Below are 18,386 nucleotides of genomic sequence, written 5' to 3' on the forward strand. Positions count from 1 at the left end.
TCCTATCAATTTTTATTATACATTTGCCTTCCATGCGTTATCATATCTATCTACTATTGTTTTTTCGTTGCCAACCTTTACTTGTAGTGTATGTATAAAGACATGCCAACTTGTCTAGTTCTCTATATATTGTAACTTGGGTTAGTGATATATAATTTCATTAATATATATCGTATGATCTTAATTTTATTTAATTGATTAAATAATACTTAGATTTTGCCAATTAAATGTGGTTTGATTTGTATTTTCACTTATATGTAACGTGAGAAATCTTACGTTCATGTTCTCTCGACTATGAGTATTTTCATCAATTTGGTAAATTCAAAGGAGGCTACCCCGATTATTTAGTCCGTAATGTTGTTAGGTCTGCATGCGTGTGTCCCACACGTTGTAGAAGCACTTAAGTGCACTTTGTTGCAACTATATGTATATAAGATGCGTGTGCATGGCTATTATTATCTTTTTCTGTTTTTCCTTTTCTTCTTTTTCCCCATCATTTATGTGTATGACATATTTTTTTTTGTTGCCCTCTTCATTTACATTTTGGGTGGGTATTATTTTCCATCATCATTGGTTATGCCTTTCTTCAAAAATATCATTAGTCTATAAATAATTAAATAAAATTAAAAAAATATAGGTCACTTGTAATTTGTCGTCTTCGTAATTTTGTTTTACTAATCATGCTTTCTCTCCTTAATCTCTTTCCAACGGAGAAGTATTGTTTAAAAGTGTTTCTAAACACCGTCCCAAAAACAATCAATTTCTATTTAAAAAAGTAACCCCGCCACAAAAAAAAAAAAAAAAAATCAATCACATTTTTCTAAATGAATTTTATAAAAAATATAAAAAATTTAATACTAGAAATTAATAAAAATATTAATCTAAGACTCCAATGGAACTGTTTTTCTTAATTAAACAAAAAATCATTTTCTCCTTTTTCTAAATTATTTTCATGAACTAAGTTGATCACCTAAAATTAATAAGTTCTGTTAAATTTGTCAATTGTTGATTTTTTAAAAAATTCTATTAGCATTTTTAAAAAAATTAAAATAATATTAATTATTTTATTTTAATTTTATCCTTGTCTAGATATATGCATTAAACTTTGTTTCAATTAAATGAATATTAACTAAAGGTATAATTAGTCAATTATTATTATTTTTCTCCTAAAATTAAGATAATTCAATCAATTTCTTAATTCTTTAAAAAGTAAAAAAAATGAACAAATTTAACAAAATGGACCGAGTAAACTTACTTAAGCGGCTACATGCAAAAAAATATTTATGGCAGACAATGTCATACACATCGAAATCAAATTAATTTTATATAAAAAAAATGACGTGGAGATACTTTTTTTTTTTTGGCAAAAAGGTCAACATTTTTGCATGAATTGAATAATTACTCGAAATTACGAGGCAAATAGCATATTTACTGGCCTGAAAAACAGATTCTTTACTAATAAATCGTTGTCCGAGTCATTGTACTCGCACACACCGGTACTAGTTTAACCGACCAAACGAACCCTGACGTTGTACAGTAAAAAACACAAGTGTACCCTACAGCTCGGCGCGCCACATAAGCCAATCCATTCCCTTACACTTAACCAAACCAAATGCATTCACATGTAAAATAACTAACCTATGAGTTAATTCCTTACCCAACTCCAGTTTAGCTTACTCGAGCCGCGCCACTAAAACTCTCTCTCCTCCTCCTCCTCCTCTCTCTCTCTCGTCTGTGCAAGTCCCTCTGCAGCTTTCTCTGTCTAAAAGTCACTCGTGGAGACTTGAGAGAGCCATGGCCATTGGCCAGCCATTTCACTAAACTTTTTCCACAAACGAACTAAGCGTACTGTCTCTAATACTTCACAATACGGTGCGTGCAGTTAGGAGGAGAGAGAGATCTGGTTTCGGTTTTCCGGCGAAATGGAGGACGAGAAAGGAGCGATAGTGCAGAGTTTGATTGACACAGTGCACGATATAGCTTCGATCTCTGATTATAGGTGTACGGTCAAGAAACAGTATTGCAATTTGGCTAGGAGATTGAAGCTTTTAACGCCAATGTTCGAGGAGATTAGAGAAAGTAAGGAGCCGATCCCTGATGAGTCTATGAAAGCTTTAGTTTTGTTGAAAGAAGCTTTGGATTTAGCTAAGGAGTTGCTTAGATTTGGTAGCGAAGGCAGCAAGATCTACCTGGTGTGTATGTGTTTTCTTTCTTTAGATTTTTAGTGCTTCTGTTTGGATTTGGATCTGTTTGGCTGCTGAGAAAGTAAAGGAAAGTGGTAGCGACCAAAAACTATTATTGGCAGTAGCATTTCTGTGAAAATATGAATATTTTATTGTGTATTATGTTCTTATTCCTTTTGGATTTTTGGGTACGTTAAAAGAGTCGACTTGATTCGGTTATATAATTTTGTGCTTAAGCAAAATAATGAGGAGGAATACCAGACTCCATTTTTTTACAATTACATTTTTAATTATCAAAATGGAGTAGCAATTCGTTGAAAAGTTTGAAGCCGATTTGCTTCTAATTTCGGTTTTTATGCTGAAATTGATCAGCTGTGTAGGAACAAGATGTTGCTGCTGAATTTGTCAATTTTGCTCCCCTTTTAGCTTCTGTCATAATCATATAGTAGATTTCAGGAAGTGTGATGAACTAGAATCAGTCAGTTACATGCTTTAACGCGATTTCTGTTGATTTCTTTGACTCTGATATCGATAGAATGTTTGTTATGTGTTTTATGAGCATCCATTTCATTTGTGGATCTTGGTATTTGATTCTTCTCTTAATATTTCTTTATTAATGATCTTCTTTTGTCTCCATTTGTCTTGCCTATACTAATTGTATCAAGATTTATTATTCGGGTATGACCTTGTCTCTTGTTATGTTTTATACAATCCGTCCCTGATTCTGTGGCCATACCTATGGCTTGATGGGTATTAACTTGATTTATCATAATATTATGGGAAGGTGGAAGGACATGTTTTGATACATTACCTATTTTCCAAAATGCATGTTTGTCATTCTGTATCCAGCTAAAAAAGAAAAATGATGTCAAATTTAATGTTGTTTGATCTTCGGTTATTAGAAGTTGGCACACTGTTTCATGCAATCATGGGTAGATTCCGTCCTCCTTTTCTGATTGATGAAACTTTATTCTGCGGATCAGTTTCTGCTATGAGATTCATTAAAGGAATTTTGATGGTGGGCTCTGAGTTCTTGATCATTTAGCTAAATATAATGTTCCTTCCCTCTATTTCTGGTGTTACTTTAATACTTCTCAGAGATCCATGCTGTGTCTGAAGTATTCTTGTTACATGTTGTTTGATTACCTATGCAATAATTTAGGCTTATCTTGTTTTATGTCTTTTATTAAGGGATGATAGTTTCTGGGATCTAGGACCTTAAGATCATATGGAAGTAGGGGGAAAGTTATTGGTTCCGAGTTCAGTTTTCCACCCCCTCCCCTTCTCTCTCCCCTCCATATTCATTCATCTATTTATACTATCTCGACAAATTCCCATCAAAATTTTAATCATATAAGTCTTAACAATAAGAACTACAAATATTCGTAAGAGTTTTCCATGAGTTTTTGTAATGGTATTCAGTTAGGCATTCTTTCTCACTCTGAACACACTGAAGACTGCTAAATATTCAGCAGAAACTTTTTCCAAGGCTTTTTAACAGACATCTGCTCAGGCTATAGCCAGTGGCGGAGCGACGTACAGTTGAGGGGGTGCACTAACTTGAAATTTTTTTCCAGACAACCAATAATATATCTATAAAGTGAATCCCTTAAATTGTTAGATTTATAATTTGTGAACCCCCTTAAAATATACTATACACGAGTGCCCTCCCTGACCCTAGGGTCCTAGCTTCCCCATCTTTGTTAAAAATGAAAATGCATCTGAGCATTGGGTCGCTTTCTCTACCTTGCCATAATTGACTCTGATTTTATGTTAAGTTTTTACGATTTTTTCCTGGTTTTGAAGTAATATAGGTGCTAATCTGGAAAGAGCTGCTGTTTGCTTTGTGAAGTATGTCTAAATACTGCTTATCATCTGACCTTATGAGTGTCGTATCTAATTTTTATTTTGTTTTTTCTATTTGAAATTTCGCATTTTCATTCTGCTTGTAGGTCTTGGAGAGGGAACAAATTATGAATAAATATCATCAGGTGACAGCTCAATTGGAACAAGCCCTAAGTGGAATTTCCTATGAAAATCTTGACATATCAGATGAAGTTAAGGAACAGGTAGAAGATCAACAAACAATTACTGCTGTTCTCATGTTATACAGATATAACTATGACTCTATCTAGCTACCATTTTCTCCTATCTTGTTTTACCAATTAACCTATTTGTGGTTGATGATGCCAAGATGCTCACTTGGGCATCATAATTATCATATAATATTCCAGTATAAGCTTTATTTGGCACCAGAATCTCTCTCTTTGTTTAATGTTAAGATAATCTACACTCATAAAGTCTAGAACTTGTGATACTTTAAAACAACTTTTGTCACATCTTTTATCCCTTGCTCAAAAGATAAATAAAAAGGACAAATAGCAATAATAATCATAAAAAATTTTCAAAAGGATACGTCAGTGTTTAAAAAAAACTCTAAATGGCCCCTAAACAGCTCCTATTCTATTGTTTTCACACGTTGCATTTTCATAATTTTGTTCAGGTTGAGCTTGTCCTTGCACAGTTCAGAAGAGCAAAAGGAAGGGTTGATGCTCCTGATGTTGAACTGTATGAAGATCTCTTATCCCTTTACAACGAGAGCAAAGATGCAGCAACAGATCCAGCTGTCCTTAAAAGATCTTCTGAGAAGTTACAGTTGATGGGGATAGCAGACCTTACACAAGAGTCATTGGCTCTGCATGAAATGGTTGCTGCCACTGGTGGTGATCCTGAAGAGAACATTGAGAAAATGTCGATGTTGTTGAAGAAAATTAAAGATTTTGTGCAAACAGAAAACCCCAACATGGATGCTCCTTCAAGAGAAAAGAATCTTCCCCCAAGTGGCAGTGGACAAGCTTCCATGAATGGGAATCACAAAACCCCAGTTATACCAGATGACTTCCGCTGTCCAATATCCTTGGAATTGATGAAAGATCCTGTTATTGTTTCAACAGGGCAGGTATATGCATGTTGTATTTCTTGTCCTAAAATACCAAGAAAATAGTTTTGCCAATCTGCTTGTTGATTAGAATATAAACATGAAATGTTGTGAATATGATTCTTGTCATCTGAGACCTATCTTTAGATTCTTTAAGATGAAAGTTCCCATGCTGGGTGGTTATAAACACCCGAGGGATTTAGTTTGAACTTGATCCAAATCTTGCTACAAGTCTTGCTAGAAATACTCCTTGTCTGAGCACAGACTTGAGACTTACTCTGTCCTTCTACACAGTTTTTTAACTGGTTCCCTTTGTCTTTGCTGTAGACTTATGAGCGTTCCTGCATTGAGAAGTGGCTGGAAGCAGGACATGGCACATGTCCAAAGACACAACAGACCCTTACCAGTACGGCACTCACACCAAACTATGTACTCCGCAGCCTTATAGCCCAATGGTGTGAAGCAAATGGAATTGAACCACCAAAACGACCCAGCAGTTCTCGATCAAACAAAACCACATCTGCCTACTCACCTGCTGAGCGTACAAAAATTGAGATTCTCCTTCACAAACTCACATCTGGTAGCCCTGAAGACCAGCGAGCTGCTGCAGGTGAAATTCGCCTCCTTGCCAAGCGTAATGCAGATAATCGTGTGGCTATTGCTGAAGCTGGTGCAATCCCTCTCCTTGTAAGCCTCCTCTCCACGCCTGATTCCCGTACACAAGAACATGCAGTTACAGCACTTCTTAACCTTTCCATATGTGAAGATAACAAAGGAAGCATCATATCAGCTGGGGCAGTTCCTGGTATAGTGCATGTACTCAAGAAGGGTAGCATGGAAGCTCGGGAAAATGCTGCAGCCACCCTCTTTAGTTTGTCTGTTGTGGATGAAAACAAAGTTACAATAGGTTCTTCAGGGGCTATCCCACCACTTGTGACTCTTCTAAGTGAGGGAACACAAAGGGGGAAAAAAGACGCTGCGACTGCACTTTTCAATTTGTGCATTTATCAAGGCAACAAAGGGAAGGCAGTGAGGGCTGGAGTTGTACCCACACTAATGCGTCTGCTAACTGAACCTGGAGGTGGAATGGTGGATGAAGCACTCGCAATTTTAGCAATATTGGCCAGCCATCCTGAAGGGAAGGCAGCTATTGGAGCTGCAGAAGCAGTCCCAGTTTTGGTGGAAGTTATTGGGAATGGATCTCCAAGAAACCGGGAGAATGCAGCTGCAGTTTTGGTGCATCTTTGTTCTGGAGACCAAAAACATTTGGCTGAAGCACAGGAGCTTGGAGTAATGGGGTCCCTAATAGATTTGGCCCAAAATGGGACGGACAGGGGAAAGAGAAAGGCTCAACAGTTACTGGAACGTATGAGCCGGTATGTTGAGCAACAAAAGCAGGGTCAGGCACAAATTGAGTCTCAATCTCAAGCTCAACAGCCATTACCATCCGCCACTGCAAATTCTGCTGATAGCTGACATTTTTTGTCTACCATTTACTTGATTGGTTTTTTTTTCTTGTTTCTTTATCGGAGAGGCAGCCTTGGTTTGGAGGGGAAGGTGGAAGATCACCTGTCCAGTTAGTAAGTTATTCATTTTGTTTGTGTTGGATGAGGACTAAAATTGAAAGAAGGTTATGCAGAGATCAATCAATGGCGAAAGAGGAAGAGGGAAAAAAAAAAAAAAGAAAGAAAAGAAAAAAGAAACTTGGGACGCATCTGACGTGTATTTGAATTGTATACCATTTACAACATGTAATCATCCTCAGTTTTAATTGAAGAGATGTTTCCTGTATTCCAAATGAAATGATGTGATGGAAATGAAGAAATTAGAAATGAAACTATATGTTTTGCTACTAATTTGTTTTACAGAATGTTTGGTCTAAATGAACTCTTATAACATTTTCTGTCATTTGTCTGTATAACAATTTGTTTAGAGACGTAGCAAATCTCAGTACCATCCGACCCGAGGATGGCCAGATCGGATAATTTAAAAGGGTTGGGCCCGAAATGTGGAAACGGTCTAGGCTTAGAGATAATATGTTCAAGCCTGGTCCAGTAACATGTCCACCTAAAATTTAGGTCTTCAATCTTATAATATCTTGAATTTTATGGATGATACATTTAAACTTGTAAATTTTGATTTGGATTTATTTTTATACTAACAATAATAGTATTTACTATTTACAATTTTTGACTTTTATATGTCAAGTAATGATTTGATATATAATTAACATAATATTGTAACAATAAGTTTCTATTTTTCGACTATTTAATAGGTGTTTAATTGATATAATTTTATAAATTGAAGTATTAGGTTAGAGTATTTAATATGTAGAATTTTAGAAGTTTAAGTGTTTGATAAATCAAAGTAAAAATTAAAGTTAAAGTAATAAAGTTTAAGAGTGAATTTATATATTCAGCCTTCTCCATCTTTAGTCTACGGCTGATAACTTTATTTAAAATGGAGTATTTTTTCATAGTTCTAGGAAAATACAATTTAAATCAATAAATAAATTTCTTTCAAATTAAAAAAATAAAACTTTAAAGATCCATGTGATACCTAGACTTATCAAAAGATCCAAATTGTACTATTGAAGTTGTAATATTCATTATAAATAAATACATTTAAGGCATGATAGTTCATTAAAATTGTTACTAAAAATTGTACTCATAAGTTATATCAATCCCCATAAATAAGATTGTTCTTAAAAATTTACAATAGGTCTCTTAAAAATTTTAGAGTGTCATACTCACAGGGTTAAAACCTTAAAATTCAAGGGCAATTTTATATATTAGATAAATAAAATTCTTTATACACTTCCTAATTAGTCCATCCTCCTAACCAAACAAGCTTCTAATCTCCCTATATGATATATCTAGTATTTTGGGATACTTTTGTAACACGTGCCACTTGCTTTTAGCATGGTCCCTCCCCTGGACAATCTCCTCTCTCCTACGGCCAAGTCAACAGTGAATTCGAATAAGGCAAAGAAAAATAATAATAATAAACTTTAAAAAAAAAAAAAAAAGATTCTAGACTCTAAGTGCTTATTATGCCACATGTTCACTGGATATTTGAATTCAGTTGAGTAGAATATTTTTATTTTGAAGAGGTAGAATTTTCTAGATCTCAAATATTAATTTCTCATATCAAGAAATAAAATGTTAATTAAAGGCAAGCCTCTATTCCTAAAGGTTGAGATGGGATGACAAAGATTTTTTTTTTTCTTTAATCAAAATCTCAAATTCAAACTCTGAATATATAATTCGTTTAAATATTTGAGAGAGAGCGATTTATCCTCTTTATAGACTTATCCGACGCGAATCTGAATTAATTGGACTAATGAGGTTCGAATACCGCATAATTGAAATAAAAAAAAATTAAAGGCAACCCTCTTATTCTTACCCGTTAGCAACCCGAGTGGGTTGATTGGGGCTAACTTAAAAAGAAAAATATTCTGACTTTGTTTTGCCATTATATTGTCATTAATAATTATATATGAAATTATTTTAAAAAGAGTATGGAAATATTGGTGAAAAATCTTAAATATATATATAGTTAAATATCAAAGCGTTAAAGGATTTATAGATGACTTTTTTTTGTCTATAACTATCGCTATCCAAAAATTTATTTAATTCCGACTATGTTGGATTCAAGTACTGTATAGTCTATATAGAAAGCGACTCTTCCAGCGTGACGACTTTCATATACCCCAATCGAATTTAAAATTTTTAATTAAGAGAGAGAATGCCAATTATCCATTCCAACCAATCATATGTCTTTTTTAGTTAACATGATTCCCGTTTTTATAACCACGTTGTTTTCTCATAAGTGCGAAACCAAATGTTTGTTCAAATTAATTTATGAAAATTATATAGAAAATTAGAAAGAGTATAAGAATTCATTTTTTCCAATCATTATCTGCAAGTTCATATGAATCAACAAATAGAGTAAGGATAGTGTTTGACATCACTAATGGATTGACTTCACTTATGAGGGTTCTCTTCATCTAACCAAACAAAACAAAAGAAAAAGAAGAAAACAATTAAATCTTAAAAGAAAGAACGAACCAGATAAGTTATGTGTTAAAGTTAATAAAAGATTGGGGGAAAAAAGCAATTACGTCTGCATTTCTTTGTCTGGATAATCGAAGGTCCCACGCCACATTTCCCCATGAAGAAGGAAGAAAGCCACAAAAAGAAAAAGAAAGGGAAAATGCAAATTGCATATGTTAATATTAATTAGGTTTTTTTTTTTTAATTTAAAGGATATATTTATTTAAGCCATTTTATTAAAAAAAAGCGAAATCTTTCCATTTAAAAAAATGTTTAATTAAAGACAAAGAGATTACATTTTGAACGAAACCACTTAACAGTATAATTATTTCTCATAATTATATAATTATTCGATTGGAATGAAACCCTTATCTTTTGTAAGGAGTGATGACATAGGATTCGGAAACACCTCAAACAAAGGTGCATGACATCATATGCATAGACAGAGTCGATAAAAAGGAGAAAAGGAAGATTGATAGGGTGAAAAAGCGGAGGCAGAACTAACAGAAGAGAGAGCCGAACCATTATAACGTCAATCAACGTGGTCATTATAAACATGAACTCAGAGAGACACAGAGAGAGAGAGAGGTTTTTGTGGATTTTTGAGCCTGCTTTTGATTGGTCTTTACTTGTTCGTATTCTGAATTATGATCATCAACAACGCGCCCCAACAAAAACTATTTACTCTTCTTCTTCTTCTTTTCTTTTTGGGTAAATTATTATTTGCTTTTTAAATTTTACAATTAATTCCATAATAAGCTATTATTTAGTTTTTAGATTCTGAAAATACCGTATTTAGTTTTTTTTATGAATTTAAATGTTTTTAGTTTATTTGCAATTGTTTCACGGGCAGACCGATATGGTATTTAAATAAATCATTCTCAAGAATAATGATTTTAGATTTCAAACTTCTATTTTGCATCTAGAAATAGAATTATTTGTTGGATTCAAATTCATACTCTCAAAAACCCTAAAAAAAAAAAAATCAATGGATGATTATAGTTAAGTACCAATTAGTATATTAGGTCAAATTCTACAAAACAGAGGCAGAGCCATTTATATATATATGAACTTATTTTTAGCATCAGAACTAACGGTTGAATTTCACTTTCCAAAAACTACGTCCCATGAGCAGAAGCTTTGCGGGTTGTGTCTATTCTGGTTTTTATCGCTTTATTCGTTCTTACAAGCCAGCCTTGCTCCGTGCAAAGGCAAAATCCCAGCCTTTGCCCTTTCTTTTTTTTTTTTTACATATGAGACCACACACATCCCAGTACTTGAAAAAATATATATATATATATATATATATACACTGCTTGTTACATAAAATAAAGTATAAGACTGGAAATTTTGTTTATTTCAAACCTTGGTTCTTTTTTTTTCTGAATTAAATATTATCTCTCTATTTCACTTCGGTTCATATTATTTATTTAGGCAAAAGTTGGATATTTATTTTGTTTTAACATAGAAAATACACCGTAAATGCCTTGTATTATGCTCGAGACAAACATTACGTTTATATTATTAATACTATTTTTTGAATTTACTCATAAGAAGTTATGGTTAAGTTTTATTTGCCTCTCCAGTCTATTAAAGATAAGTCATCTATGAACTAGGGGATTTTGTCATTAAAAAAAAAAAAAAAAAAAAAAAAAAAAAAAAACTCTTTTTAGCAGTTTGATTCAAAAATTAAATTCAAATAAGTGCAATTTTATAACTTGAAGTATTTTAGAAGTCAAATAAAAATTAACAGTACCACAAGATTAAAATAGATAAGTTCAGAGGTAAATTATGTATTAAAACTCCAATTAAGGTAATTGTGAACGTTGAACGTCGATAAACATTGAGAATTCTTCAAAAAAAAAAAAAAAAAAAAGATTATCATTCACTAAATATCAATAGAAAACCGATTAGTTGGCTAACTAGAACAGTGGAGGAAAAGTGTTAATGTTAGCTGAATTGCAGTGAACGTTTTGATATGGACAAAAGGTCTGTCAAAAGGTGTCCACTTCTTTTGACCAATATATATATATATATATATATATATACATAAAAAATAGAATTTGAAACAGTGATAGTTTGTGGTAAAGAAATTCTAGAACACTTGTCACTTAAGGTTTGGTTGAAAATGGAATTCCATTGCATGGTTTTTAGTGGGATTCTTGGCGTTTTCTTTGGATTCTTTGTCTTTCCCTTCACTTCAACTCTCTGTTGCTCTTTCCCACTCACCAAACAAAGCAAACAAAGCAAATAAAACAAACAAAACAACAAATAATAAGTACGTTCCTTCCTTATAATTACAAAATCATTACGATAGCTACCTTCTCTCTCTCTCTCTCTCTCTCTCTCTCTCTCTCTCTCCATCTACACAGACTTAGATGCATGGATTTTCAAGATATATATATTTACATAATAACAGTTCTCTCTGCAAACTATATAAGTACAGAACCTATATATGTAGCTCTCATATACTATAAACGTGAGACAAGAAGAAGCTTTGAGTAAATTCTAGTTTTGCGACATATATAGAGGTTTGGAAAATATGGGAAACTGGCGATGTATCAGTATCCCTAACTGGTCTACAGATAAGGTGATACATCATTTATCAGTTTAGTTCTTTAGAACACAGTACAGAGCGCTGAACTTGATCGATATATTTCCATTCTTTTTTAGTGAAAAAAAAAATATTAGTACAACTTTTTTCTAAGTGATCTACTTACTGAAATCAGAAAGAGAAATATCAGAGCGAAATACATAAACATACTTAAAGTAAACAGGGATAGTCAAGTTCAGTCAAGCTTCTACAACAACTCTCTCTCTCTATATATATATGTACTTATCCATACCCAGAAGCTAAAAATTCAAGATTTAGCCCTAAATTGAACTCTTTGTTATTATCCAATGTAAAAACCAACTGACTTGAATTATAAGTCATAATTGTGTTACTTCGTTATTTTTTAATGTGAAATCATTTCCCATCCAAGTGTTTCTTTTTCTTTGTAGAAGATCTTACCCTAATTTGGATGATTCCATCAATAGACTAATGACGATAATGAAAATAACGCATGAAGACAATTTGACAAATTAATATAAGTTATATATAATGAGACTAGCTCATTGTGATATAATCATGTCAGAAACAACAAACACCATTCTCCTCGCTTCTTCTCTCTTTCTTACACACACACACACAAACTTGAACAAGCCCATAAAATAAATACTAAAAACACACAACTGAAACAAACAAAAAAAAGAAAAAAGAAAAAGAAATAGCAAAATTTAAAATAAAAACATTCTAGTACCATTTCTTGATTCTTCCAAATCGATCCGACAATGATCAAGATGCAGATTTTCTCTCATTGACCTCAAGCCTCAAGTTGAAACTTGCCATAAGTTAAGTAGCTTGGTTGAATAGAAGAACTTGCGTGCAACTTAATTCTGTGTCAATTGTCACTAGCTAGTGCTATATATGTAGTATTTAGTGGTAACTTATGTAAGTAAGCATGGAGCGGCTTCACATTTCAAATATTATAAGAGATGGCTACTGGAAGAAGAGTTGAGACCTGATAAATCTGTCCATGTATTTCCACTCCAAAATTGATTACTTTCTGAAATACCCAAAAATGGCTTCGACAAATTTAATCCTTGATTATTATCTTCCGTTTTAACTGGAGCAAACTGAGAAACCCTAGAACTTGAACTATTCATTGCTCCGAGCTGGCTCTCCCCTCCCGATGTTTGTTCATGAACACTTTCACTTTGAAATGGGTATAATCCGTTCGTTGGTGGCTCAAAGAAAGGAAATTGTTGCACTCCACCTGATAAAATGGCACTATTCATACCTGAATTATTGCTTGCTATATGAAATCCCATATCAGTTTGTCCGTTGACACCAGTAAAGTTTAGCCCAATATTTCCAACACCAAATTGTGCAGTAAGGTTATGTAAGGAGGCCATGAAAGGTAATTGGTTAGGTTGTGGAGTTAATTGAGTGATCATATCCGATGGAACTGAATTCGTTGAGTTTGAATTTGTACCCATTTGTCTTTCGCTGCTAGAAACTGGGGATTTTGAGTTATTTTGGCTTTTGCTTTTCTTGTTTCTCCTGCAACCACCACCAACCGGGACATTTCTAAGGGCGCCGCCTCTGGTCCAGTATCTCCGGCATGTTTTGCAGAAGTGGCGAGGTTGAGATAAACTATAATTATTGAAATAGCAAAACTTGGTATTTGAAGATTCACATCTTGGACACTTTAGGGCTGTCTCTGGTTGTGGTATTTTGGCTAATCGGGCTCGATCAGCCATTGAACCCGGTCGAATTGAACCAGTAACGCTACCGCCACCGCTGACATGAGGAGGAGGTGGTGGTGGAAGAGGTGGAAGGTGAGGATTTTCATTTGTAGCTCCTCCTTGCTGATTTGGGTTCTGTAAGAGAAAAAAAAAAATCAAGAAATTGTAAGTATGATAGAGTAAAATTAAATTTGGTATATTCAAGAAAAAGATTACAAAAGGAATAGGAATAATTATCTTTATCGATATGCTTCTTCTTTTCTTTTCTTTTTTTTTTCTTTTCTTCTTTTCAGGAAAAGAACGAAAATTCAAAGAAACTTAACCTTACCTGTTGCCAGTTAGGAGGATCTAAATAGACTGGAACTGAAGAGAAAACCATAGTTATTTTTTTGATCTTTTTTTTTTTTTTTCTTTTTATAAAGTTTGATGGGTCTTTAGGAAAGAAAATATGGTGGAGAATCACAATAAGAGAATACCAGAGCCAAGAAAGCAAAGAAAGAAAAGAAAAGAAAAGAAAAGAAAAGAGAATTAAAGGGGAAGGTGAAGGAAAGATAAGAGGGAGGCTTTTGCTTATTTTTCTCTCTTTTATTCTCTCATTCTAATCTCTTTTTGTTGTTTTATATTTTAGGGTTTTGAGTGGACGGAACTTTCTTCATCTATAAGCTTTGTTGATGCTGTGGACTACTCTACTCTGCGTTTTAGTGCTCAAGAAAAAGGCGAGGGTTGTGGCTCATATGCATGGAAGAGAGAGATGAACATGATTTGTTTTTTTTTTTTTAAAGAAAAGCTAATTATCACTATCTGTCCATTCTTGTGGTGGGATCTCCCCCACGTAATTAACATTTTATATAATTACGGAGCTTCATGTTAAGTAACTATATTTCTCAACCTATGTTAAAAATTTATGTTACTAAATTTCAAGTTCAAATTCTAAATAAAGTTTGAAAACTTAGAAAATTAAAACTTATTATAAAAACATTTTTAAGAATTCATGAGTGATGAAGAATCAAAAAGTATATCATAGGGGCTAATTCGGTGGCGAATGACTTATCTAATGAAGTCTTGTTGGAGGCTAGAGATCTCCAAATAATGCTATAGACTTTGTAAGTGGAATCTATTCTGTTTTTCCTTCAAGCAGAGGAAGTTAATTGGAACTTTTTCGCCTTGAATTGTTGGAGATTAGTTCGAAATTGTCTCCCTCTCTTTAAATTACATATATATACATAGCTCATTTCGATTTAGATAATACCAAAAAGAAAATAAAACTTTTGTCTCACAAATAAAATAATTTTTCTTGTAAAACTTTTGGCACTTGTGTCTTGACTTATTTCACTGCAGCAAGTATATTTAATTTATTATCACTTTAGTTTAATATTAAAAGTAATAATAAGAAACTAATACTATAAAAATTAATGTTTTTGTTAATGTTATAAAGACTTCTTTTTTTCTTGGTACGTATAGAGATTTATGTATATCAAGTGTTATAATTCTTGTTGTTGATATCAAATTTTTGCAAGAATAGACCATATAATTAAAGGGCATATACATATTAGTGATTGATTGTAGAATAAATAATTGGTTAATTATTTATATAAATAAGTTCATTTGTGTCTTGCTTGTAATAATAGACCAAAAAATTATTATATATATGATTTTTTTTAAAAGATTGATTAATTTTTCACTTTTTTTTTTTAGGGGTGAGATGTGATGGCAGGATCCTTTCTCCCTTAATCAAAAGTCTCAAGTTCGAACCTAAGTATGAAGTTCCATTAATACTCGAGAGGGAGCTCGAGCCCTAGATATGGAGTCACTTTAGAAATTCGGGAGGGAGCATTATACCCCTCTATGGGTCTGCCTAGTGCCAATCCGGATTAGTCGGGCTAGTGGGCTCGAACACCGAACAGTTAAAACAAAAAAAAGTAGATTTTTTTTTTGAGAAAAAAAAAAAAAAGAAGAAAAAAAGATGGATGTTAGCTAGGTGTAAATCTTTCCCGACTCTCAAGGAAAATACAAAAGATAGAAAGAAAGCTTTCCTTATTAGGGAGATACTAAATGGTGATATAAAAAAATATTGTGATATTTTGGAAATATACCTTAATTACAATATGTTCTATCAATAATCAATTAATAAAGTTGATGATAAAGAAAGGAAATGAAGTGAGAAATGTAGATCACTGTTCGATGTTTTGTATTGTTCTATCTAAGTGCTCAATAATCCAGCACTTTCCAACTTATGATAGTGATTTAAGCCCAATATATATAAGTTGATAGACAATTGGGAGAGATTTTTTTTTTTTTTTTTTTTTTTTTTTTGAAGCTAGAAAGTTGATAAAGATGGATATATCTATATATATTATATTCATTCTTAAATCATACATGAACTCATAATAATATTCAAACACCAATCTGTAATTTGTCTTTCCTTTTCTTTTCTTCCTTTTTTTTTGTTTTCTCCAATTCTCTTTAGTCTTTACTTTCTTACTCTCTCCTTTTTCATAGATTAGGACTGCAAATAGAGTTCCTGTGTTTGGGATTACTTGGATGGAAACTTTTCCTTAGACCCAACCAAAATGGAAGGAAAGATAACACATAAGCCTGCCAATGGATATATATATCTTCTCCATTAAGGAATCTGCTCTCTAGCTTACATATGCAAGATTTTCAAGGAATTTATAAAAGTCTACCATTTTTAAGTACAGTTATTAGAGTTTTAGCAGAAACTATTTGTTTTGTTTTTGTATGGAGGGAAATAGGAGAGGGAGTTTCCTTGGGGGCCATGAGCCTTGTCTGTCTCTGACATTTGAAAATTCAATTTTATTAGCTTTAGAATTCAAAAGCCACTACTCCATCTGTCTAAAGCAACACACACCATTATATGCTTTAAACTTTTTTTCCTGCATATATGCATGGTCTCCTTTTTTGTTTTCCAATAAATATAAGAATTTTTTTTTTTTTTTTTGGATATTTGTTTTCTATTGCACCCACAAAATCACAGTATCCAATCCTTGGAGGAGTCAAACTTCCCAGTGAAGGCAACTAATTATATATAATATAGAAATTTAGTGAGTATTACTTTCTCTCATCTTGAATAATTAATTTACTAGAAGAAAAATCCAATTATATTATCTATAAAAAAAAATGGGAAAAAGGGTAAGTTTGATCTAAAGACTATCAATTAAAATATAAAATTTTAAATGAAGAGAATTAATGAAAAATCATATTTCTTAATGAGTATTTCACTTTTTGAGATCAATTATCATAAATCTGACACAAATAATTGGATGTCTGGGATTAGCTAAACTCCCCAAAAACTACCTAATAGTCATGCTCATACCCTCACTTTGAACCAACTCATAATCCAGACAGTTACTGAGTTGTTGAGTGTCAACTAATTAACCATAACTGATAGTTACATACACTAAGGTCGTGGAGCTACGATACACTCTTTAGCTCCAATTTCTTTTGCTGAAATGAAATTTCAAAATAAATTAGTTTCCTTTAGCAATCTATTAAATCTTAAACTTAGTAATATCATCTTTAACTATTCTGCGCTTATAAATTTCTGATTACATATAAAACACTCTTAAACGAATTATCTATTGTTTATATTTTTTTCTCGTTAAAAAATCAGCGAATCGGTCAGTTCACACAAGCGATGTTTTTTTATTTGGTTTTTTTATCCCTCCTGCTATTATCTTGAATATACTCAGGTTGGATGCTAATAATATATGAGTAAAAAAACAAGAAAAGAAATTAACACTATAGACGTGTATATTTAGAACAATGCATTGATGGTGGTGTAAAATATCAAGAGCATGTCAAATACTTCTTTCATAGTGTTAATATAAATATATAAAGACTTTTTTATTATGGAATTATATATATATATATATCAAATGATATTCCTGTTAGTATAACGGTTACTATAGGTCCACCTAATTAATATCCAAACCCACTCTTTTGGATTAGTGTTGAATGTAATACTGAACATATTTCCACACTATCAATAACAATTTTAACATACGATGAGTATTGAGATGAGTATACGATGAGTATTGAGATGAGTGGTTTGACAGCATTCTTCTTCCTTGAGTGGAGTGCGAGCGACGTGAACTACTCTAGTTTGAAATAATAAGGATTATTGTAATCTTAGAGACAATGATTTTCATATTTAAATAAATTTACAAATTAGAATATTTAATTAATATAATTTTTTAAATTAAAATATTCAATAATATAAAAATTGAGAATACCATTAAATTTGTTTATAAAATTCAGGTGCCAATTTATTCATTTGGCTATTAAAATTCCCATTATATCCATATATAAAAGGGGATTTATATATATGCATGTATATATATCTTTCCCATGAAGTAGGACCCTGGACTTGGCCCTTATTGCTGCCTACACAAATAAATCAAACGGTGTCTTCTATATACATATATATTAGATTAGATTAGATTCTCAATTTCGTGCATTGTACTATAAAAGAGGAAGGGACTGATCAATGATGATGTGGCGACAAAATGCTGAGTCAAGATCAATCTTTGTCATCAGATGCTTATGGTCGGGCATTCTCCATGCCACGTCAGGTAACTCTGGGTCCCATTTAACCAGAAGACTTTTTTCTTGGCCTAACCAAAATCCTACAGAGTATGTAGAAGAGAGAGAGAATGCAATGGACCATAATTCGTGTGGGCGGTGAGAAAAAAAAAAAAGGCACAAGACGCAAGTCCACTCCCATCAACCTTTGTTCTCCTCTCCATCTTTTAATTTTCACGTTTCATTAATTCTTAATCACTCTTTTAATTTTGATTGAAAATGCCATTCCATCAAAACTCCAAGTTATAAGATATGTTTGAGTTTAGCGGATTATTTCGGTAATATCAAAATCCTCAAATAAGGTTTTTAATATTATTA

At 32.6% G+C, this 18,386-nt stretch overlaps 2 protein-coding genes across 2 annotated transcripts; one reads left to right on the plus strand and one right to left on the minus strand.

Moving 5' to 3' along the window:
* Nucleotides 1-1,672: 1,672 nt before the first annotated feature.
* LOC105628247 (U-box domain-containing protein 13) lies at nt 1,673-6,977 on the plus strand. Its single transcript, XM_012209629.4, has 4 exons — nt 1,673-2,192; nt 4,136-4,252; nt 4,687-5,142; nt 5,449-6,977. Exons 1-4 carry the CDS (start codon nt 1,923-1,925, stop codon nt 6,595-6,597), a joined length of 1,992 nt encoding a protein of 663 aa, XP_012065019.1. The 5' UTR covers nt 1,673-1,922; the 3' UTR covers nt 6,598-6,977.
* A 5,274-nt stretch (nt 6,978-12,251) lies between these two features.
* Nucleotides 12,252-14,164, minus strand: LOC105628246 (Dof-type zinc finger DNA-binding family protein). The gene is made up of 2 exons (XM_012209628.4): nt 13,795-14,164; nt 12,252-13,601 (listed from the first exon to the last, which is right to left on the minus strand). Exons 1-2 carry the CDS (start codon nt 13,843-13,845, stop codon nt 12,705-12,707), a joined length of 948 nt encoding a protein of 315 aa, XP_012065018.1. The 5' UTR covers nt 13,846-14,164; the 3' UTR covers nt 12,252-12,704.
* Nucleotides 14,165-18,386: the final 4,222 nt, after the last annotated feature.

Source organism: Jatropha curcas, chromosome 1, assembly GCF_041381405.1.
Source record: "Jatropha curcas cultivar XTBG-Jc1 chromosome 1, XTBG_Jcur_1.0, whole genome shotgun sequence".
In the NCBI taxonomy this organism is placed as follows: Eukaryota; Viridiplantae; Streptophyta; class Magnoliopsida; order Malpighiales; family Euphorbiaceae; genus Jatropha; species Jatropha curcas.

Excerpts from the sequence above, each read along its gene's own strand:
- LOC105628247 (XM_012209629.4), top strand. The coding sequence starts at position 1,923 with ATGGAGGACGAGAAAGGAGCGATAGTGCAGAGTTTGATTGACACAGTG. Across the intron at positions 4,253-4,686 it reads CAGATGAAGTTAAGGAACAG|GTTGAGCTTGTCCTTGCACA; the intron begins GTAGAAGATCAA and ends AATTTTGTTCAG. Across the intron at positions 5,143-5,448 it reads TTATTGTTTCAACAGGGCAG|ACTTATGAGCGTTCCTGCAT; the intron begins GTATATGCATGT and ends TCTTTGCTGTAG.
- LOC105628246 (XM_012209628.4), bottom strand. The coding sequence starts at position 13,845 with ATGGTTTTCTCTTCAGTTCCAGTCTATTTAGATCCTCCTAACTGGCAA. Across the intron at positions 13,602-13,794 it reads ATCCTCCTAACTGGCAACAG|AACCCAAATCAGCAAGGAGG; the intron begins GTAAGGTTAAGT and ends TTTCTCTTACAG.